The following is a 21,071-nucleotide window of genomic DNA, read 5'->3' as shown; positions in this document are numbered from 1 at the left end:
AGGTTGTTCGTCGTTCCTGAGGCAGCACACATCGCTAAGTGTGACACCCCAGGAACGACGAACAACACCGTACCTGCGTCCTCCGGCAACGAGGTGAGCATGGCTTTCATGCAGCTGCTCTCCGCCCCTCCGCTTCTATTGGATGCCTGCCGTGTGACGTCGCTGTGATGCCGTACCAACCGCCCCCTTAGAAAAGAGGCTGTTCCCTGGCCACAGCGACGTTGTTAGGAAGGTATGTATGTGTGATGGGTTCTAGCGATTTTGTGCGCCACGGGCAGCGATTTGCCCATGACACACAAACGACGGGGGCTGGTGCTTTCACGAATGACATCGCTAACGATGTCGCTGCGTGCAAAGCAGCTTTAACGCAAGAAAAAAATTACATTGCACTCGGATCCATGTTATCAATGAGTCAGTGCTGATTTGTCAGTTTTTCCTCAGCTGTAATGAGCCTGAGCTAAAAATTGCAGAATGATATTAGCTAATGGGTGCAAGAAAAAAATTGGACGTTGCACTGATAATCCGATGCCATCCGATTTTTACAGATATATTACCATTCTGTAGCACAGAACACTGTAAATAGTCCTGTAAATGATTGCTCATTGATAGCTGCTGAGAAAAAAATGCATTGTACTGTATATGGATGGCATATTGATGATAGGGGAGAAAAAAAATTGCACACTCGCATGAAATATGTTTGCCAAACAGATTTTACTTGCCCAACTTTTCTAGATAAAAGTAGGACCAATTTCTTATACGCCGTGTGAGCGTACCCTTAGGTGTTCATGAATAAGAAGTGCTGGATAGTAGTGTGTATCTCCATGTGCTCCTTGTCACATATCTTAGGCGGGCTTTACACACTGCGACATTGCTAGCAATTGCTAGTGATGTCGAGCGCGATAGCACCCGACCCCGTAGTACATGCGATATCTGGTGCTTGATGCCGTAGCGAACATTATCGCTACGGCAGCTTCACACGCACATACCTGGTCGGCGATGTCGCTGTGACTGCCGAACAATCCCTCCTTCCAGGGGGTGGTGCGTTCGGCATCATAGCGACGTCACCACGACGTCACTAAGCGGCCGGCCAATAGAAGCGGAGAGACGGAGATGAGCGGGACATAACATCCCGCCCACCTCTTTCATCCTCCTTTTCTGGTGGAGGCAGGTAAGGAGATGTTTGTCGTTCCTGCGGTGTCACACACAGCGATGTGTGGTGCTGCAGGAAAGACAAACAACATCGTACTGGCAGCAGCAGCGATATTATGAAAAGGAGTGACGTGTCACTGATCAACGATTTTTGACGTTTTTGCGATCGGTGATTGTCATTCCTAGAGTTTACACGCTGCAATGTCGGTAACGGCGCAGGATATGCGTCACTAACGCCGTGACCCCGACGATATATCGTTACCGATGTCGCAACGTGTAAAGCCTGCTTTAGTTTAGTGGTTGCTGCTCTTCATGTATTTAATGAATGGTGGTCCCCCCTCCCAGCACAGCCCATTTTGTCGGAATTGGATTAAAATGGCGTGAGAAAGCAAAAGTCACAACATTTTAGAGCGGCTTTGAGTTGGCCCAAAATTATGTGACTCTTCAAAGATTTTTTGTGTAAAATTATGACTCTGACCCTATGTGTCTGTCTAGCCAAATGTTTTTGTAAAAGACGACATTAGCAGAGGAAACGGTCGATATACAGCTGAAAGACCCTGGTTAAAGGTCCATTTCCACTAGATTATTGTGAATTTTTATTCACTATAATTGTGCAGTCTAAAAAGGCTGATGATCTCCCAACAAATAAGACAAACTCTTTTACGCTTGGTGAAAAGTTCGTTTTGTTTTGAAAAACATTTATGTTCTCGGCAGCATACTATCTTCCATGAACAGGACCTGTGCTGCTGAGAGCAATGACAGACTATACACACTGAACAGTCTATTACAGATTATTCAGTGTGCATCTAAAGCGGGGCTGGCCTGTGTAAACAACTGCCATCCAGTAAGCATGTGTCACAATGTGGCTGTGCGTTAGTGAGGGACAGGGGCTCCTATGCTGTCCCTCACACTAGGGGACCCTAGACTATCCCTTAACTCAGGATTACTTCAGATGGTGAAGAGTCCAGTGCCTGGCTATGCTCCTGACCAGAGCTAATCTGATTCCTCCTACCACCAGGGAAGGAAGGAGCAGAAGTGAGATGGAAACACAGATAAAGACAGACAAGGGAAAACCAAAACTCTGACACACTGCACACACAGGAATAGACAACGAGAAACTCAGGAGAAAAGCAAGAGCAGGAAGGTAGCAATAAAAGGCAAGAAGGATTGACTCCACAACCGCACTCACCAACAAGTACCACAATCACCAGATAGTCTGGACCACAACACCTCGCCAAACCAGCTAAGATAAACTAAAGCTGGCATAGAAGGAAGGATCTAGACAGCATATATACGAGGGATGTAGATATAACTGGCTCCCCCACAGCATGTAATCAAAGGAGACTAACAAGTAGACTAGGAATGATTAACTCTTGCTAGCCTGGCTATGAACTACCACTCTGCAGGATGACACCCAAGTCTGCCTTCGTTGATCACTGACACCAGAGAAGTTATTGGGCATAGTGTCAAAATCAGTAATCTGTACAGATCCTGACGCTGCCCTGACAGTTGGCAAAGTTTGTAAAAATCTCTGTGACATGTCGGATGGCAATCATTTTATACTGCACATGGCATAGTGTACATGACCCTTGAGCTCACCAATCATGAACCAAACCTCTTTGAGCTACCGGCTAAATGCAACAGGTAATACAATTGTTAAATGAATGTTAAATAGAGAAGATCAGACATTTTTTTCTGAACTGAGTCATCCATATGGATATACAGATGGATATGACAAACACAGTTTCATAATGGTATTTGCAAACATAGCAAAAATTAGTCACACTCTCATATAAGAGTGACCTTGCTCAGTGTGTCAAGGACTGCACACACCTCTTGACCTAGTCAAACAGTTATTTCTCCCCTTTGGTTTAAGGCCCCGTCACACTAAGCAACATCGCTAGCAACATCGCTGGTAACGAACAACTTTTGTGACGTTGCTAGCGATGTTGCTGTGTGTGACATCCAGCAACAACCTGGCCCCTGCTGTGAGGTCGTTGGTTGTTGCTGAATGTCCTGGGCCATTTTTTAGTTGTTGCTGTCCTGCTGTGAAGCACAGATCGCTGTGTGTGACAGCGAGACAGCAACAACTAAATGTGCAGGCAGCAGGAGCCGGCTTCTGCGGAGGCTGGTAACTAATGTAAACATCGGGTAACCAAGAAGCCCTGTCCTTGGTTACCCGATATTTACCTTTGATACCAGCCTCCTCCGCTCTCACTGCCTGTGCTGCCGGCTCCTGCTGTGTGCACATGTAGCTGCAGCACACATCAGGTAATTAACCCGATGTGTGCTGTAACTAGGAGAGCAAGGAGCCAGCGCTAAGCATTGTGCGCTGCTCCCTGCTCTGTGCACATTTAGCTGCAGCACATATCGGGTTAATTAACCTGATGTGTGCTGTAACTAGGAGACTGGGGGCTGGTCACTGGTTGCTGGTGAGCTCACCAGCAACTCGTGTAGCCACGCTCCAGCGATCCCTGCCAGGTCAGGTTGCTGGTGGGATCGCTGGAGCGTCGCAGTGTGACAGCTCACCAGCAACCTCCTAGCAACTTACCAGCGATCCCTATCGTTGTTGGGATCGCTGGTAAGTTGCTTAGTGTGACTGGACCTTAGTCTTACTATGATTTAAATCCACTATTTCGAGACCCCTGACTAGTAAAACAAATTTTAAATGACAGTGTCACTTATTTTTCTAATTTTTCTTATCTCATTGGCAATAATAACATTTACTTCACACTAAAGGGGGTGTTACATGCAGCGATATCGCTGGTGAAAGCACCCGCCCCCGTCGTTTCTGCGTCACGGGCAAATCGCTGCCCGTGGCGCACAATATCGTTAGGAGCCGTCACACGGACCTACCTGCCTAGCGACGTCGCTGTTGCCGGCGAATCGCCTCCTTTCTAAGGGGGCGGTTCGTGCGGCCTCACTAAGCGGCCGCCCAATAGAAGCGGAGGGGCGGAGATGAGTGGAACGTAACATTCCGCCCACCTCCTTCCTTCCACATTGCCGGCGGCCGCAGGTAAGCTGTACTTCATCGTTCCCGAGGTGTCACACATAGCGATGTGTGCTGCCTCGGGAACGACGAACAACTTGCGTGCTCAACAATCAATGATTTTTTAAAAAGGAACAACGTGTCAACGATGGACGATTTGGTGAGTATTTTCCATCGTTAACGGTCGTTTGTGCGTGTCACACGCAACAACATCGCTAACGATGCCGGATGTGCGTCACGGAATCCGTGACCCCGGCGATATATCGTTTGATACGTCGCCGCGTGTGACGGGGCCTTAAGATGCATCTGGAACATAAAATATCTCCTTCCTGAAAAAACATTAAGTCAAGGATACAATTGAGCATAATTGGTTACCTGAGAGAAATATCTTGAGCCATAGGAGCAAAATGGGTCATATAGCCCACGTTCTTCATATCAGGATCGTCTTCTGGCTGCCTCTCATGGAAGCTTCTGTGGTCCTCAACCACATGATAAGGGTGATTAGTGTCAATGTGTTGATTACCACGCTCAACAATTTCATTCAGTTTTGTAGTGTAGGAAATAGAAGGTACGTCTTCTTCATAAGTATGTTTAGTTTCTTTATCATGGAAATTTGATTCCTGAACATCAGGTTGACAAACATCTATATTGTCTTGAATAGTATTATGAAGGTCACTTCTATGACTCGTTGTATAGTCTGTAGGATCGTTGTTAATATCCTCTATGGTTACTTTATAGTTGGTTGCCTGTGTCCTCATGTAACCCGGTGGCTCAACTTTTTCCGCAGACTTTTGTTTCTCTTCTTCATCAGTCTTTTGCTGTCCATATGAAACTGGTATCTGCAAAGTATTGACATAGAAATAATTAACTGATCTTGACCTGCTGAATTTATACATGTTTTACAATATTTTTTACATTTTCCACAGTCTGTGTTCTTCACTCGAATTAATTATAACCCTTAAATCTATGTTCTAATAATCGTATTTTTGGTCAGAGTGTTGTCCATGGAAAAATTGGCAAAACTCCAGCAGCCCTAGGACCATTGGTATTCAATTGTCCTGTTTAGATGACAAATGTCCACGTGACAAAAATCACAGCATGCACTCTTGTTATATCTTCTGAATTATGGTAAATAGACATTCAAGTCTATGAGTGTGTAAAAGAAAATCGGATCATACGTCTACCATCCAATTTTTATCGATACATTACAATAAATAGGGAACTGATTTTGGTCTGATATGACAAATAAAAATGATTTTTTTATACGCTTGTATGAACTAAGACTTAATATGATGAGTTTGCATTGCTAGTTCTAAAGGGATGTGTGGACAGTAACATGGACATCTCCACCTCAGTGTAGCAATGTCTTCCTTAAAATGAACCTTATAGCTGATACATGTTGCCCGATCATCAGCAGCATGTTTCACACCCTGACTGTATCATCTCAGACAGTTATATTTGACATTGATGCGGCGTTTCAGAGAAAAATATACTTTGAAAGCCATTAATGACCAAGCCGGACAGGAGACTGGCTGAACAGGTCCCCAGAGGCTTCTCCCCACCTATTACCCTGGAGTGACTGATCTCTCCCTATACACACATAAGCTGAGAGAGACCTGTCAATCCAGGGAGGCGGCCAGAAGCCGCCGGGAATCTGCTTGTCTGTCTAGTCTCCAGGGCGGCGCAGTCTCCGGAGGCAAACATACCTGGCTGAGATTATAGAGTCAAGGTCTGATGCCTGCTACCTGTTCTTCGGGCAGCATGCATCAGCTGTCAGGTTCATCAAAAATTCTCAGTCAAGGAAGAAAAGCATATCCAAGGATAATTACAGAAGTAGTAACATACAATGTAAAAGTTTGATGGACCTGGAAAAAGGAGAACAGAGAAAAAGGGTGACTGACAGAATACAGCAATATGAAGCCTTCAAAATCACTAGGTATAGCTGCCAATAAATGCAGCTAGAAGTTCTAGCACAGATACAAGTGGAGTTGAGCTGATCGATCCACTGAGGATCAACTTCAAGCTGAATTTTCTGAAATTCAAAGGTCCCCAAGGTTCCAAAAAAAATATACAGAAATGCCCAGCACCATTTCACACTGCTGAAGCATCAATGAGCAGCAGGCTAATGAAGTTTTTTTGGACACGCAGACTAGCCCTTAATGCTCTTCAACTTTGGCATTGTATGGTTGTAGTCTAGCCAATTAATGGGGCACAGTAAGTATACGAGGTGAAGGCCTGTGAAGGAGAGCGATTTTATGGCTTGTAAAGTGTAAGGATAGGAGGTTAGAGCGCACAAGCTCATTCTACCTAGGGATAGAAAAAGGCTTAATGTGATTGTGGTGTACTACTGCAGAGCTGAATAACATAGAAAAATGGGAGTGGTAGTCTCAGTCTGTGAAAAATAATCCAAAAATTCAATTGTCATATGGATCTGCTGTTGCTGTAAAGTCACAGTGTGATATATAGGGAACTGTTGTGGCTGTATAGTCACTCAGTGTGATATATAGGGAAGTGCTGTAGCTTTATAGTCACTCAGTGTGATATATAGGGAGCTGCTGTAGCTGTATAGTCACTCATTGTGATATACAGTATAGGGAAGTGCTGTAGCTGTATAGTGACTTAATGTGATATATAGGGAACTGCTGTAGCTTTATAGTCACTCAGTGTGATATATAGGGAGCTGCTGTAGCTGTATAGTCACTCATTGTGATATACAGTATAGGGAAGTGCTGTAGCTGTATAGTCACTCAGTGTGATATATAGGGAACTGTTGTAGCTTTATAGTCACTTAGTGTGATATATAGGGAACTGCTGTAGCTGTATAGTCACTCAGTGTGATATATAAGCAACTGCTGTAGCTGTATAGTGACTCAATGTAATATATAGGGAACTGCTGTAGCTCTATAGTCACTCAGTGTAATATATAGGAAACTGTTGTAGCTGTATAGTCACTCAGTGTGATACATAGGGGAATGCTGTAGCTGTATCGTCACTCAGTGTGATATATAGGGAAGTGCTGTAGCTTTATAGTCACTTAGTGTGATACAGGACCGGCGTCAGCACCCGGCAAACCCGGTCAAATGCCGGGGCCTTGAGCTGCCGGGGGGCCCACTCACGGTGGCATGGGGGCCTGGTGCCAGCGCTGTCACCGACCTCCCCCCCGCCGAGGGTCACGCCTTCAATTGTATTAGCACCGCAGTCGCCGATACAATTGAGAACAATGAAGAGAGAGTGAGCAGCGTGCTCCCTCTCTTATAATTCTCCCCGCTGTGACAGGACTGCAGCGGAGCGCAGTGACGTCATCACTGCGTGCCTGTAGAGAGGTCAGAGCGACAGAAGTGGATGCGCCGAGGAGACTGGAGCAGCGGGGGAACGAGGAGGAGTATTAATCATTGTATGCTACATGAGGGTGCCTACTGCTATTTGGCTCTGCACTGTGCTACATACAGGCTGTCCTATATACAGGCTGTATACTATGAGGGTGCCTACTGCTATCTTGCTCTGCACTGTGTTATATACAGGTTGTCCTATATACAGGCTGTATACTATGTGAGGGTGCTTACTGTTATCTGGCTCTGCACTGTGCTATATACAGGCTGTCCTATATACAGGCTGTATACTATATGAGGGTGCCTACTGCTATCTGGCTCTGCACTGTGCTATATACAGGCTGTGCTATATACAGGCTGTGCTATATACAGGCTGTATACTACATGAGGGTGCCTGCTGCTATCTGGCTCTGCACTGTGCTATATACACTGTGCTATATATAGGCTGTTCTATATACAGGCTGTATACTACATGATGGTGCCTAATGCTCTCTGGCTCTGCACTGTGCTATATACAGGCTGTCCTATATACAGGCTGTATACTATATGAGGGTGCCTACTGCTATCTGGCTCTGCACTGTGCTATATACAGGCTGTGCTATATACAGGCTGTATACTACATGAGGGTGCCTACTGCTATCTGGCTCTGCACTGTGCTATATACAGGCTGTGCTATATACAGGCTGTATATTACATGAGGGTGCCTACTGCTATCTGGCACTGCACTGTGCTATATACAGGCTGTCCTATATACAGGCTGTCCTATATACAGAATGTGTACTACATGAGGGTGCCTAATGCTATCTGACTCTGCAGTGTACTATATAGGGGCTCAGCACTACATGAGGGTGCCTAATGCTATCTGGCTCTGCACTGTGGTATATAGGGGCTGTATACTACATGAGGGTGCCTAATGCTATCTGGGTCTGTATCGTGCTATATGTGGGCTGTATACTACATGAGGATGCCTATTGCTACTGGGTCTGCATTGTGCTATATGTGGGCTGTATACTACATGAAGATGCCTAATGCTATCTGGGTCTGCATTGTGCTATATGCGGGCTGTATACTACAGGAAGGTGTCTAATGCTATACGGGTCTGCATTGTGCTATATGGGGAATGCTTAATGTTATATGGGGGCTGCATAGTGCCATATGGGGGCTGCATAGTGCATATGGGGGCTACATAATACTATATGGAGGACTATGGGGCTTCATAACACTATATGGAGGAATATGGGGGCTGCATATTAGTATAACTCTAGAGTTGTATGTCCCCTCCACCCAGGTGCTGTATACCCTCTCAGAGTTGTATGTCCTCCCACCCCAGTGCTGTATACCCCCAGAGCTGTATGTCCCCCCCACCCCAGAGCTGTATACCCCCAGAGCTGTAAGTCCCCCCCACCCCAGAGCTGCATACCCCCAGAGCTGCATGTCCCCCCCACCCCAGAGCTGCATACCCCCAGAGCTGCATGTCACCCCCCACCTCAGAGCTGTTTGTCCCCCACCTTAGAGTCACTGCCCTCCTCTAGAGCTGTATGCCCCGCCATTGCTGTATACCCCTCTCATCAGTGATATGTATTCCCCCCAGTAATGTGTATGTCCCCAGCCTCTCTTGTGATGTATATACAGCAGTGTTAGTGTGCTCTATGTGCGGCCATGTCTGTGAGACAAGCGGGGAGGTGAATGAGGCTGTTGCTGGCTTCCCAATATTAGAAATATATATATATATATATATACATATATATATATATATATATATATATATATATATATACAGTATAAATATATAAAAATAATGTGTGTGTGTGTGTGTGTGTGTGCATGTATGATGTGTATCTATGTATGTCAGTGTATATGACTGTGTCTGGATTTATGTCTATTTATATGTGTTTTTGTGAATTTCGCTTTAAATAAGTATTTGTATGTATGCCTGTATGATGTGTATGTATCTGTACATGTCTATGTGTGGATGGGGCCCACTGAGACTCTTTTGCCCAAGGCCCACAAAAACCTCGAGCCGGCACTGGTGTGATATATATAGGAAACTGCTGTAGTTGTATAGTCACTCATTGTGATATATAGGGAAGTGCTGTAGCTGAATAGTCACTCATTGTGATATATAGGGAAGTACTGTACCTTTATAGTCACTCAGTGTGATATATTGTGACGTGATGTTGCTGTATAGTAACTAAAATTTTAAACAAATCTGTTCATCTCTGCTTACAAGTAAACAATGTGCAAGCCGAAGCTCACAAGCAAATGCTAATTATATTACTGAGAGTCTCATATATTAGTCATATTATCATTTGCAGATCTGCTGAGCCTGCCTGGCAACTACTAACAACATTGTAAACAGAGTATCCTGTACTATGTTAGGTCAAACATAGTGTAGATTTAGCTCCTCTTTTTGTTGCTATTTTTGATATTTATCAGTGTAGGGACCCGCAAGCGTGAGGATCCGTGATGAGGATTGTGGGCTTACGTACATTGGCCAATTTACAAACTAATACCTCACATATATTTTATATGTATTTTTTGCACTTTGATTATGCGGGGTGCAGCAGGGCCTCTTAATACGGCCGTGCATAGTGGAATTTCTGTCCCTTACGTGCTGCAGTGAGTAGTGTCCGAGTAACCCGCCTAATCTAATAGTAAGGGCGTGGTAATAGGTTGCTGGCTGGACACCATGCGCATACAAGTGTGAACAGTGCCCTATGCGCGCCACTAGTGTGCAATTTACCTTGCACCTGTGAAGTGTCCATCATGTTGAGAGGCTTGTCTGCATCCTGTTTGTGCATTAGATGTGTTGGCCTGCGCTAACTGGACTGGTTGCCCTTTTTTGCTGTGAGTACAAACATAGTGTAGATAAATCAAACTCGTTTTAACCCCTTCACGACCTTTGATATACATTTATGTCAAAGGTCATGTCACTGCCTTTGATGTAGGCTCACACGCTGAGTCCGCAATTTTAACTGCACTTGACGGCTGATTTAATCTGGTGTCATGTGCCTTTACCAGCCGTGGGTTTATTGGAAATTCATCCGCTGCGGTTAACCAGTTACCATAAATCCTGTTTGTCATGATGATCCTAAAGTGAATGCTGACTGCGAGCCAGTGTTCATAGGAGATCATGATTTCTTCTATACAAAGCAGTGCTGATGCAGTGCCCTGTATAGCAGAAGTGATCAGACAATCACAGTAATATTGCCATAAAATCTTTAAATAGTGAATAAGTTAATAGTAATGTCTCTGGTCGTATAGGTCAGTGAAAGGAGGATTAGTAAATTTTACTATGGTATAGGGCAGTGGAGGGTTACATCCTTCACTATTGGATGTACTGAGGCCATATCCCTTTAAAAACATGGGGTTAGGCAATAGCCTAGTTTGCCACTCATATAAATGGATACTATTGCTGTGACACTTCTAATTGGCACTATGGACTCAGCTCAACCCTATCCATGGCTACCTGCAGATGAAGGTAATTATTCACAGCGAAGGTCTGGGAAATTATTCTGAGTGATCACCCTCCATTTGTACAGAACATGTGCACATCTACTTATTTTTATAATCCTTGATTTTATCACATCAAATCACAGTATGATGAACTCACAATGTCCTCAAAAAAGTATGATGCTTCCACAGTGCCTCAACACAGTATGCTGTCATCAAAGTACCCCTCAAAACAGTACAATTCCCGCATAGTCCCCCAATAAAGTACAATGCCTCTACAGTGCACACTGCACATTATGATATTCCCTCAGACAAGCTATGAGGCCCTAAAGTGACCCTCTCACAGTATAATGTCACCACAGGGACCCCCTCACAGTATGATGTTCCCACAGTCCCCACACACATTGTGATAGCCCATAGTCACCCACACACAGTATAATGCCCGCGCAGCCCCCCTCACAGAATAATGCCCTTAAAGTCAACACACATAGTGTGATACCTCAAAGCTCCCCAATGATGCCCTTAAATCTCTCTGGACACAGTATTATGCCTACACAGTGCCCATATACAGTATAAAGCCCCCATAGTGCCCCTATACAGGTTGTTGACCAATCAACTTTCCCATACATTTCATGTATTCTACACATTGTTCCCCCCATCAGGTAATAAAAGACCTTTGGGGGGCATATACAGTCATATGAAAAAGTTTGGGCACCCCTATTAATGTTAACCTTTTTTCTTTATAACAATTTGGGTTTTTGCAACAGCTATTTCAGTTTCATATATCTAATAACTGATGGACTGAGTAATATTTCTGGATTGAAATGAGGTTTATTGTACTAACAGAAAATGTGCAATCCGCATTTAAACAAAATTTGACCGGTGCAAAAGTATGGGCACCCTTATCAATTTCTTGATTTGAACACTCCTAACTACTTTTTACTGACTTACTAAAGCACTAAATTGGTTTTGTAACCTTATTGAGCTTTGAACTTCATAGGCAGGTGTATCCAATCATGAGAAAAGGTATTTAAGGTGGCCACTTGCAAGTTGTTCTCCTATTTGAATCTCCTATGAAGAGTGGATCATGGGCTCCTCAAAACAACTCTCAAATGATCTGAAAACAAAGATTATTCAACATAGTTGTTCAGGGGAAGGATACAAAAAGTTGTCTCAGAGATTTACACTGTCAGTTTCCACTGTGAGGAACATAGTAAGGAAATGGAAGAACACAGGTACAGTTCTTGTTAAGCCCAGAAGTGGCAGGCCAAGAAAAATATCAGAAAGGCAGAGAAGAAGAATGGTGAGAACAGTCAAGGACAATCCACAGACCACCTCCAAAGACCTGCAGCACCATCTTGCTGCAGATGGTGTCAATGTGCATCGGTCAACAATACAGCGCAGGTTGCACAAGGAGAAGCTGTATAGGAGAGTGATGCGAAAGAAGCTGTTTCTGCAAGCACGCCACAAACAGAGTCGCCTGAGGTATGCAAAAGCACATTTGGACAAGCCAGTTACATTTTGGAAGAAGGTCCTGTGGACTGATGAAACAAGGATTGAGTTGTTTGGTCATACAAAAAGGCATTATGCATGGAGGCAAAAAAACACAGCATTCCAAGAAAAGCACTTACTACCCACAGTAAAATTTGGTGGTGCTTTGGTGCTGTGTGACCAATGCCGGCACCGGGAATCTTGTTAAAGTTGAGGGTCGCATGGATTCAACTCAGTATCAGCAGATTCTTGACAATAATGTGCAAGAATCAGTGACGAAGTTGAAGTTACACATGGGATGGATATTTCAGCAAGACAATGATCCAAAACACCGCTCCAAATCTACTCAGGCATTCATGCAGAGGAGCAATTACAATGTTCTGGAATGGTCATCCCAGTCCCCAGACCTGAATATCATTGAACATCTGTGGGATGATTTGAAGCGTGCTGTCCATGCTCGGTGACCATAAAACTTAACTGAGCTGGAATTGTTTTGTAAACAGGAATGGTCAAATATACCTTCATCCAGGAACTCATTAAAAGCTACAGGAAGCGACTAGAGGCTGTGATTTTTGCAAAAGGAGGATCTACAAAATATTAATGTCACTTATGTTGAGGTGCCCATACTTTTGCACCGGTCAAATTTTGTTTAAATGCGGATTGCACATTTTCTGTTAGTACAATAAACCTCATTTCAATCCAGAAATATTACTCAGTCCATCAGTTATTAGATATAAGAAACTGAAATAGCTGTTGCAAAAACCCAAATTGTTATAAAGAAAAAAGGTTAACATTAATAGGGGTGCCCAAACGTTTTCATATGACTATAAAAATATATATTTTTGTTATCTTATTTTATAACTGGAGCTGGTATATTAGCCACTGTAATAAGAAAAATGCTCCCTGGCTGCAGAACAGAGCTGTGTTGGTCTACTATGACCCAGTGCTGTGAATGGAGGAGGGAGCACTATCAGCGTTTCCTATTACAGCAAACACAGCACTTGTTTAGCTCTGTATATACAGTGATCAACAAATAACATCCGGTAATAAACTATCTCTTCTCCATGGTGACTCCAGCTGTCTCTGAAAGCCGAATCCCCGCTCCCGTTGCAGCGTTCTATTCAGTGATGTCTTAGAACGTCACTGCAGAGTAGTAGCGGGACTACCGGGAAGTTTAACATCAAAGGGCAGTCCGGGAGCAGTTTATACAAGCATACTAGCAAGTTATATACATTTTTTTTATAAAAAAAAATCCAAAATATTGTTTTACATATTTCAGTTATGCAAACCCAAGCAAATGGGAAGTTCTACCTAAACATTTTTATGCATAAATATTTCTTCTATCTAGGTTCTATTTATTACTGCCATATGACCTAGAATATCAGATGATAGTTGTATTAGCTTTACATTCATAATGATTGAGTCCATCAAATCATCAACAAACAACAATAATAACACAATAGTTTCATAGAACGTGACACCCAAAATATTTATCGCTTCTAAACTGAAAAAAAATTCTATCCTATTTAATTCAGAGCCCATTTAGAGATTTTTGTTTTTTATCAGACTCTACAATCTAATTTGCATTGTTTTATTTAACACTATAAGGTCTGATATCAGTATTTTGCTTGCAGCAATGTGCCTGGGAGTGAAGAGTACTACAAGCTGCAGGAATGGGGAATAGTTAGTTTTGAAGAGATGTGGTCTGTATTAGTTTAGGGGATTTTGTCTGGGGCCTGAATCAGGATAATGGGTCAAAATGTATTTACTATTGGGTTTTTTATATTTGCTTTTGCAGTGTATAAATCTTTAGTGTTTCCATGGTGTATAAGAGTATTGAAAAATAGGCCCATAACTCTGTTATGATCTGAACTTTCTAGAACTGTGCGGCAGAGAGAAAACACTTCTTGTGCTTTAGATAACTAGCAAGTGGGTGTGAGTAACACTCACTATAAAGATACACCATCCCAAGTCATAGCGAGGAGTATGTAAAAATCTTCCACTGAGCTGCAGTCGGGGTTATTTTCCCCAGGCACAGACTAGTCCACAGCACGAAAGTACCACTTTTAGGAACTTGATATTTGCCGGAGTAGAGGGGTAAGGAGGGATACACTTTTATTGCAGTCTGTGAAATGTGCATCTGCCAGATAGATGATAGATGAGTGTTCAGCTTCTCAACAAAGCCAAGAAGTTACCACCCCAGAGGCGTCTGTAAGCTGTTGCCTGAGTGTAAGGCCTCTTTCACACGTCCGTGTCTCCGGTACGTGTTTGGTCCGTTTCCTCACGTACCGGAGACACGGGCACACGTAGACCAATTAAAATCAATGGGTCTGCGCTGACGTGCGTGTTCTGTCATGAAGCGTGTGTACGTGTGGAGCATACGTGAGCCCGTGTGCTCCACACGTAACATGGCTATATTTCTCTGCCATCACGGGTGTCACACGGAACGCAAACGGACCACACGGAGGTGTTCCGTGTGACACGTGCCGGAGAAAACACACGTGTCTGAGAAAATAATAAAAAAAACTTTACTCACCTTCTCCAGCCCTGCTGTCTCGGCGGTTGCTGTCACTTGCTTCCCACCGCCGCTCATTATGCTCATTGCACATTCACTTCACTGAGGCCGGAAGCAGCAGCAGCGGGGAGTCGGCATGACTGGAGACCGTAGATCAGAACCACGGACAGCGAAGCCAGGGACAGATGTGTAGAAAGTTCCCGTTCTCCGTGTGTTATCACGGATAACACACGGAGAACACACATGTGCCATAAACACGGCACACGGAGGGGAAAACGCCCCTTTGACATGTCCGTGAAAAATGTGCGTGGTTTTTCACGGACGTGTGAAAGAGGCCTAAAGAGCAGCACTAGTTCGAAGACTGGTGTCTTTATTTATTATTAAGTTTAAAGAAGCACATGTACAACAATCTACAACTGCTCTTGGGTTCTTCATGCCTGTCCTTTATTAATACATCACCTTATTGGTTGAGTTAGCAGCTTGTTCTATATGCTTTATTTGTATTATAACTATAATCTCATACACACTATCTAGAGCATTTTTTGTATATGTTTGATTTATCTTAGCTTTATTAACGAGTTGACCTTATTATAGATTTTGGTTCCCATGCGGTAGCTATTGGTTTCAACACATAAGCTTCATATGTGTGATGCCCTGGACCCCCAGGAGTCACAGTACACTAACATCACACACACACCCCTTTCCCTGGGTAGGTGACACCAGTCAATCAAATCCATGTTGCCACCCTCCAGGCTTTATGTTCACACCAGGTGGGGCGGAGCCAGGCAGTTGACCCCACCCACCGAGGAGTTCACAGGCCTGGAGGTGGGAAAAGACAGGGGAGAGAGTTTGTGGTAGGTAGTGAAAGTTAGAGGAGTGAAAACTGTTGGTGTCTGGGTTGGAGCCCAGGCACGTTCAGCAAGGTCGGCAGATGGTGGTGGCCATCTGCAGGAGTTGGTGTAGGTCAGCGGAACCGTAGGACCAGGATCGGGCGGTGGCCCGCCAGTACCGAACCGGGGAGCAGATTGAAACTAAGACCCCAACTAGGCTAGGAGCCGCCGAAAAGGTCAAATTATCTGATTGCGGTCTGGACCTCTGAGACTCTGTCCTTCTGTGTCTGAGTGAGTACAACAGTGCCATCCGGTACCGCGCTGCACCGCAACGTTGCACCCGCGCCCACGCTGCCTCCCCGCCTCGGCACCTGCACCTATACCTTCTCCCTACTCTCCAACCGGGGTCCCAGGACCAACAGCCCCTACCGACGGAGGGGTCAACACCTCAGCTGCTCTCCGCCATCGCTCCCGGGATTCCCCGTCACCAGCAGCGGTGGTGCCCACCATCACCACAACCCGTGGGTGGTGTCACGACCGACATCCCAAATACCCACCAAAAACCTCCCCTTTTCACTCGTGGGCGAGGAGGCGCTACTCGAGCCCCGGGTCCGGCCCCGTGCTCGAGCCACTGAGGAGCAGAAGCACCGGACCCGAGCGCCAGCGATTCCAGATGAGCGGCGTTCCCCACCCCTCCGCCCGCGACAACTTGGCGTCACGAACAGGATCCTACCCGTCTACTTACCAGTAGAAGTGCGCCTTGCAGTCCCCACCGGCGGTGTCCAGCCGAAAAATTTGAAAATCCGCCATCTTGGGCGCGAAAGTTCCCACTCGAGTCGTCTTCCCCGAGCAGGGAAGGCGCGAAGGTGAAGCCCCGCCCCCAGGGAAAGGAGGTGCCAGAGAGAACTAAGGGGGGGTGGGTGAAGGCCTGCCTCATGTAACCGAGGGGATAAAGGGCAGGGATGCCAGGACTCTGCCATCCACCCGGTTCCTGGAAGCACACGCGCAAGATGTCCGTCCCGTCCGGCAACCCTGAGATCCCGGAGCCCGCGCCAGGAACAGCGGCGTGGGTGGAGGCCCGGACAGCGCAGATGTGCTGCCGGCTGCAGGCTCAAGTCCGGTTCCTGATGGAGCGATGGCTGGCTGAAATGGAAGAGGTGGCGGCGGCCGTGCGGAAACGCGAGGCGGAGGCAGTGCTGGAAGAGCAGGTAAGCGACCCACGCCCCTGTGTCCCGGAGGGACCGGTCGCTGCGGCTGAGGGGCCCGGTCTGTGCCCGTTCACCCTGCTGCCTCCCCAGCCACCCGTATCGGTTGTCGCTGCCCCGCCAATTGGTCCGCTGCCCCCAACACTGGCAGCGGAGTCCAACTCGCCCGCCCCAGAGTACAAGCCTGTAGGCGCTGCCCGCAGACGACCATATGAACAACCCGCACTGATCCCGTTACCGTGGAAGGTTCCTCGGGAGGTGTCCATCCGTGAGGTGAAGCCGCCAGTCCCGGAAGTGACCGCGCCCAAGAGCGTCCCGGCCCCGGCAGTCCGCCCGGCCACGGAAGTAGTGGAAGCCGCCAGCAGGAGGGCCCAGCAGGTGAGGCCTGTCATCCCTGAACCCCACGCCTCGGCTGAGGCAGCGCCGGGTCGCCGCTGTAAGGCAGCATCCCAGGCCGCGTCACCGCAGGACTTCCCAGCAAGGGTATCGGTCATAGCCGGTACAGGGGAGATCCGGCGGGGCCCGACCCGCGCGCAGCAGGGGTATGCAGCTGCTCCTTTTTGGGATCAGCAGCTAAGCCAGCTGGGCCACGAGATTGCCGCCAGGGAGCAGCAAAGAGCTAAAGTGGTGGCCTGCACAATCTGGGAAAAAGACAATTTCCGGAATGCCACCTACCGGGTGCGGGGCCCGATCTACGAGGGCCAGGTCAGGCGGTTCGATCCCCAGCGAGGATATGGATTCATTTACGAGCCGGGCCTGGAGGCCGAAATCTTTCTGGCTTGCAGAGACGTGAACTCCCATCTCCCAATGGGCCACCCTGGCCGTGACCAGCAACCGGGTGACATGGTGACGTACACCCGGCACTGCGGGGAGAGGGGCTGGTTCGCCCTTGATGTGAAGGAGAGAGAGAGCCGCGGTGTCCCGAGGCGGCCCCAGTCCCCTCCCCCACTGACCCGTCCGGATGTGGAGCTGGAAGAGTATGAAGAAGGCGACCTAAATTAAAGGCAGCGGATCCCCGTTGCAGCAGAACTTTTGTCCCCCGCTGGGACCCTAAGTTGTGTTTTTCTTCAGGCAGCGCTGAGCTGTGAAGCGCTGTCCCAGTTGGGACTGATGTTGTCCCCTTTGTCACCGTTAACCCCTAAAAGCCCCTTTCCACATGAGAAATCATGAACATGGCCGAGAACTCACAGGCCACCCACAAACTGGTGGACTTGTAAATAATTCCGGGCTGGAGTTCCGTTAACCGCCTCCGGAGAGGCAGGTTGGAGGAAGGACCCGCAGCAGAGCAGGCTGGGGTCCGGTCACCACCAGGACCGATGACCATCCTCCGGGGTCAGGGGTCCCCCTGGACGTGGGGCCCCCTGAATGACAACCGGGTGCGAGACACCGTACCCATTCTCGCTTGAGCGACCTGAACCAGGTTCCTGTTTCCGGACTAAGGAAAAGGGGTGCTGCCTGCTTCTTAGGGGCAGCATCAAGGTTTAGGTTGTTTGGGAGGGAAAGCGGAAGAACTGGGACCCGTCCGTTGTTATTAAAAGTATTTTATTACCGTTTGTAACGTTTGAAGTAATGCACCTCCAGTAAGGGAAGATCTAAAAAAAAATATGCATACCATTTGTTTGTTTCCCTGTTATTTATATTTTTCAGAAAATAAAACCGGTGATGGATGGGCAGCCCACGGACGGTCTGCATTTAACCAAGGGGGAGTGTGACGCCCTGGACCCCCAGGGGTCACAGTACACTAACATCACACACACACCCCTTTCCCTGGGTAGGTGACACCAGTCAATCAAATCCTTGTTGCCACCCTCCAGGCTTGATGTCCACACCAGGTGGGGCGGATCCAGGTGGTTGACCCCACCCACCGAGGAGTTCACAGGCCTGGAGGCGGGAAAAGACAGGGGAGAGAGTTTGTGGTAGGCAGTGAAAGTGAGAGGAGTGAAAACTGTTGGTGTCTGGGTTGGAGCCCAGGCACGTTCAGCAAGGTCGGCAGACGGTGGTGACCATCTGCAAGAGTTGGTGTAGGTCAGCGGAACCGTAGGACCGGGGTCGGGCGGTGGCCTGCCAGTACCGAACCGGTGAGCAGATTGAAGCCAAGCACCAAGGCAGGGTACTCAGACCCCAACTAGGCTAGGAGCTGCCAAAAAGGTCAAATTATCTGACTGCGGTCTGGACCTCAGGGGTTCATTCCCACCTAAGTCCCGTCAGAAGGCAACAGCCCAACCTGTCCGGATAAGTGCCACCACCAAGGGCCAGAGATCCAAGGGCCAGCGCCTGCGGGCAAACGGGCTCTTCCGACACGTACACGCCGGGGAGCGGACTACCCGTGGGAAGCCTTAGGAGTCAAATACACTTACACAGGTGCAGGAAAATGACAGCCACCATCAACCCGTCCGGGGAGAGTGAGAACACCGCAGCCGGCTGTGGGCCCCGTCCATCCAGCCGTTTGGTTTACCAGAGACTCTGTCCTTCTGTGTCTGAGTGAGTAGAACAGTGCCATCCGGCACCCGCACCCACGCTGCCTCCCCGGCACCTGCACCTATACCTCCTCCCTACTCCCCAACTGGGGCCCCGAGACCAACAGCCCCTACCCACGGAGGGGTCAACACCTCAGCTGCTCTCCGCCATCGCTCCCAGGATCCCCCATCACCAGCAGCGGTGGTGCCCACCATCAAAACAACCCGTGGGTGGCGTCACGACCGACATCCCAAATACCCACCAAAAACCTCCCCTTTTCACTCGTGGGCGAGAAGGCGCTGCTCGAGCCCCGGGTCCGGCCCCGTGCTCGGGCCACCGAGGAGCAGAAGCAATAAATATATAAAAAAATTTGCAATAAATATATTTTTTAAGGTGATCCCTTACCTGTGCACTTTTTCTTTATTACTTTACAATCTACAACTGCCCCTAACAGGTCTGGTTAAAGCTTTGTATTTATTTAGGGGATTGATCTGGGTCTATATTTAGAGTGTTATTTCCGGGTTCTGTATTATTTTAGGGGGTCTGTATTTATTTAGGATACTAATTTATATTCTGAAGCATGGTACTACTTGTGACGTACATGCCTTAGGTTCTTGATGTGCCCAATATAAATGGGCTAGCATCTTAAGACACTCAAGTGAAAGAAAAAGACGAGTGAAGGAGTCAAGTGCTAGGAACGATGAATTGTATAGCCATCCTTCCTGCTGCCCCGCAACAAATCATGAGTACTATTGATTTACAACCCGACTGGACTTATGACTGTATGTATCAGGCTGTTCATGAAGTGGGGTTCAAAGGAACCCTCGTGGTCATTCTAAAGATTGTCAAACTGCAGGTCTGGGACATCGGAATCTAGATAAAGATCATACTGCTAAAGAGTTTAGGTTCTCCCCTATCACCCAACAACCAGGAAAACTGGTTTACCTTCAACCTTGTGCGCACAGTTGCATCATTTTGGCTGTTGTGCCTGTGGTTACTGCACTTGTGGTTTCCAAGAATAATATCATGGAAGCCTCAAGATTTTATTTATCAGCTAGCTGGTCTTTGTGCTAATTATATGAGATTGAAAGCATTTGAGCGCTGATAAGTGAGTAGATTGAAGTGCAGCGAATGGGGTCTCCAATAATCTTAAAAATCAGATTCTATGGGGGGAAAACAAATTAATGGATGTTATGTAACCTACTAAAAGGTGTTTTCCATGACTTTTCTATTAATAGCCTATCTGTGTCATGGAGTATGTAATGATGGGACAGGTGCCCCTAGACTGACCCTCAGACTAGAGTTCTTGCACTGTCCCTTATCTCGAAGGTAGGTTTGATGGTAAGCAGGTTTGAGCCCCCAGCCTAACTCTTGTCCAAGCCCTGATCTTACTCCCCCTCTCCCACACCTTCGGGACGAGCCGGAAAACACAAAAACAAAACCCCACAAAACGACACGAATAAGGGAGGACGGAAACGTGTACACTCAGCACCCAAAATACACAGACAATATATGTACTGGGAAACAACAAAAAAGCGGGGAAGTAATGCACAACAGGCGAACGCTCACACCACTCATAAGCACTACACAGATCACCATAAAGAAGAAAATCACCAATACCGAGACTTCTGAAGCTAAAGCTGAAGCTATCAT

The 21,071-nt window shown here is 46.9% G+C and overlaps 1 protein-coding gene across 1 annotated transcript in view; it reads right to left on the bottom strand.

Annotated features, from left to right (window-relative positions):
* TNKS1BP1 (tankyrase 1 binding protein 1) overlaps window positions 1-21,071 on the bottom strand; it is a 128,196-nt gene that overhangs the window by 70,062 nt on the left and 37,063 nt on the right. Inside the window, exon 5 of the mRNA XM_075349353.1 lies at window positions 4,514-4,977. Within this exon, the coding sequence (XP_075205468.1) occupies window positions 4,514-4,977 (464 nt within the window). The remainder of the gene's footprint in view (window positions 1-4,513; window positions 4,978-21,071) is intronic.

The sequence above is a fragment of the Anomaloglossus baeobatrachus genome, chromosome 5 (assembly GCF_048569485.1).
Source record: "Anomaloglossus baeobatrachus isolate aAnoBae1 chromosome 5, aAnoBae1.hap1, whole genome shotgun sequence".
Taxonomy (NCBI): domain Eukaryota; kingdom Metazoa; phylum Chordata; class Amphibia; order Anura; family Aromobatidae; genus Anomaloglossus; species Anomaloglossus baeobatrachus.
The sequence above is the reverse complement of the archived record's forward strand: the minus strand, read 5'-3'. Positions and strand labels throughout refer to the sequence as shown.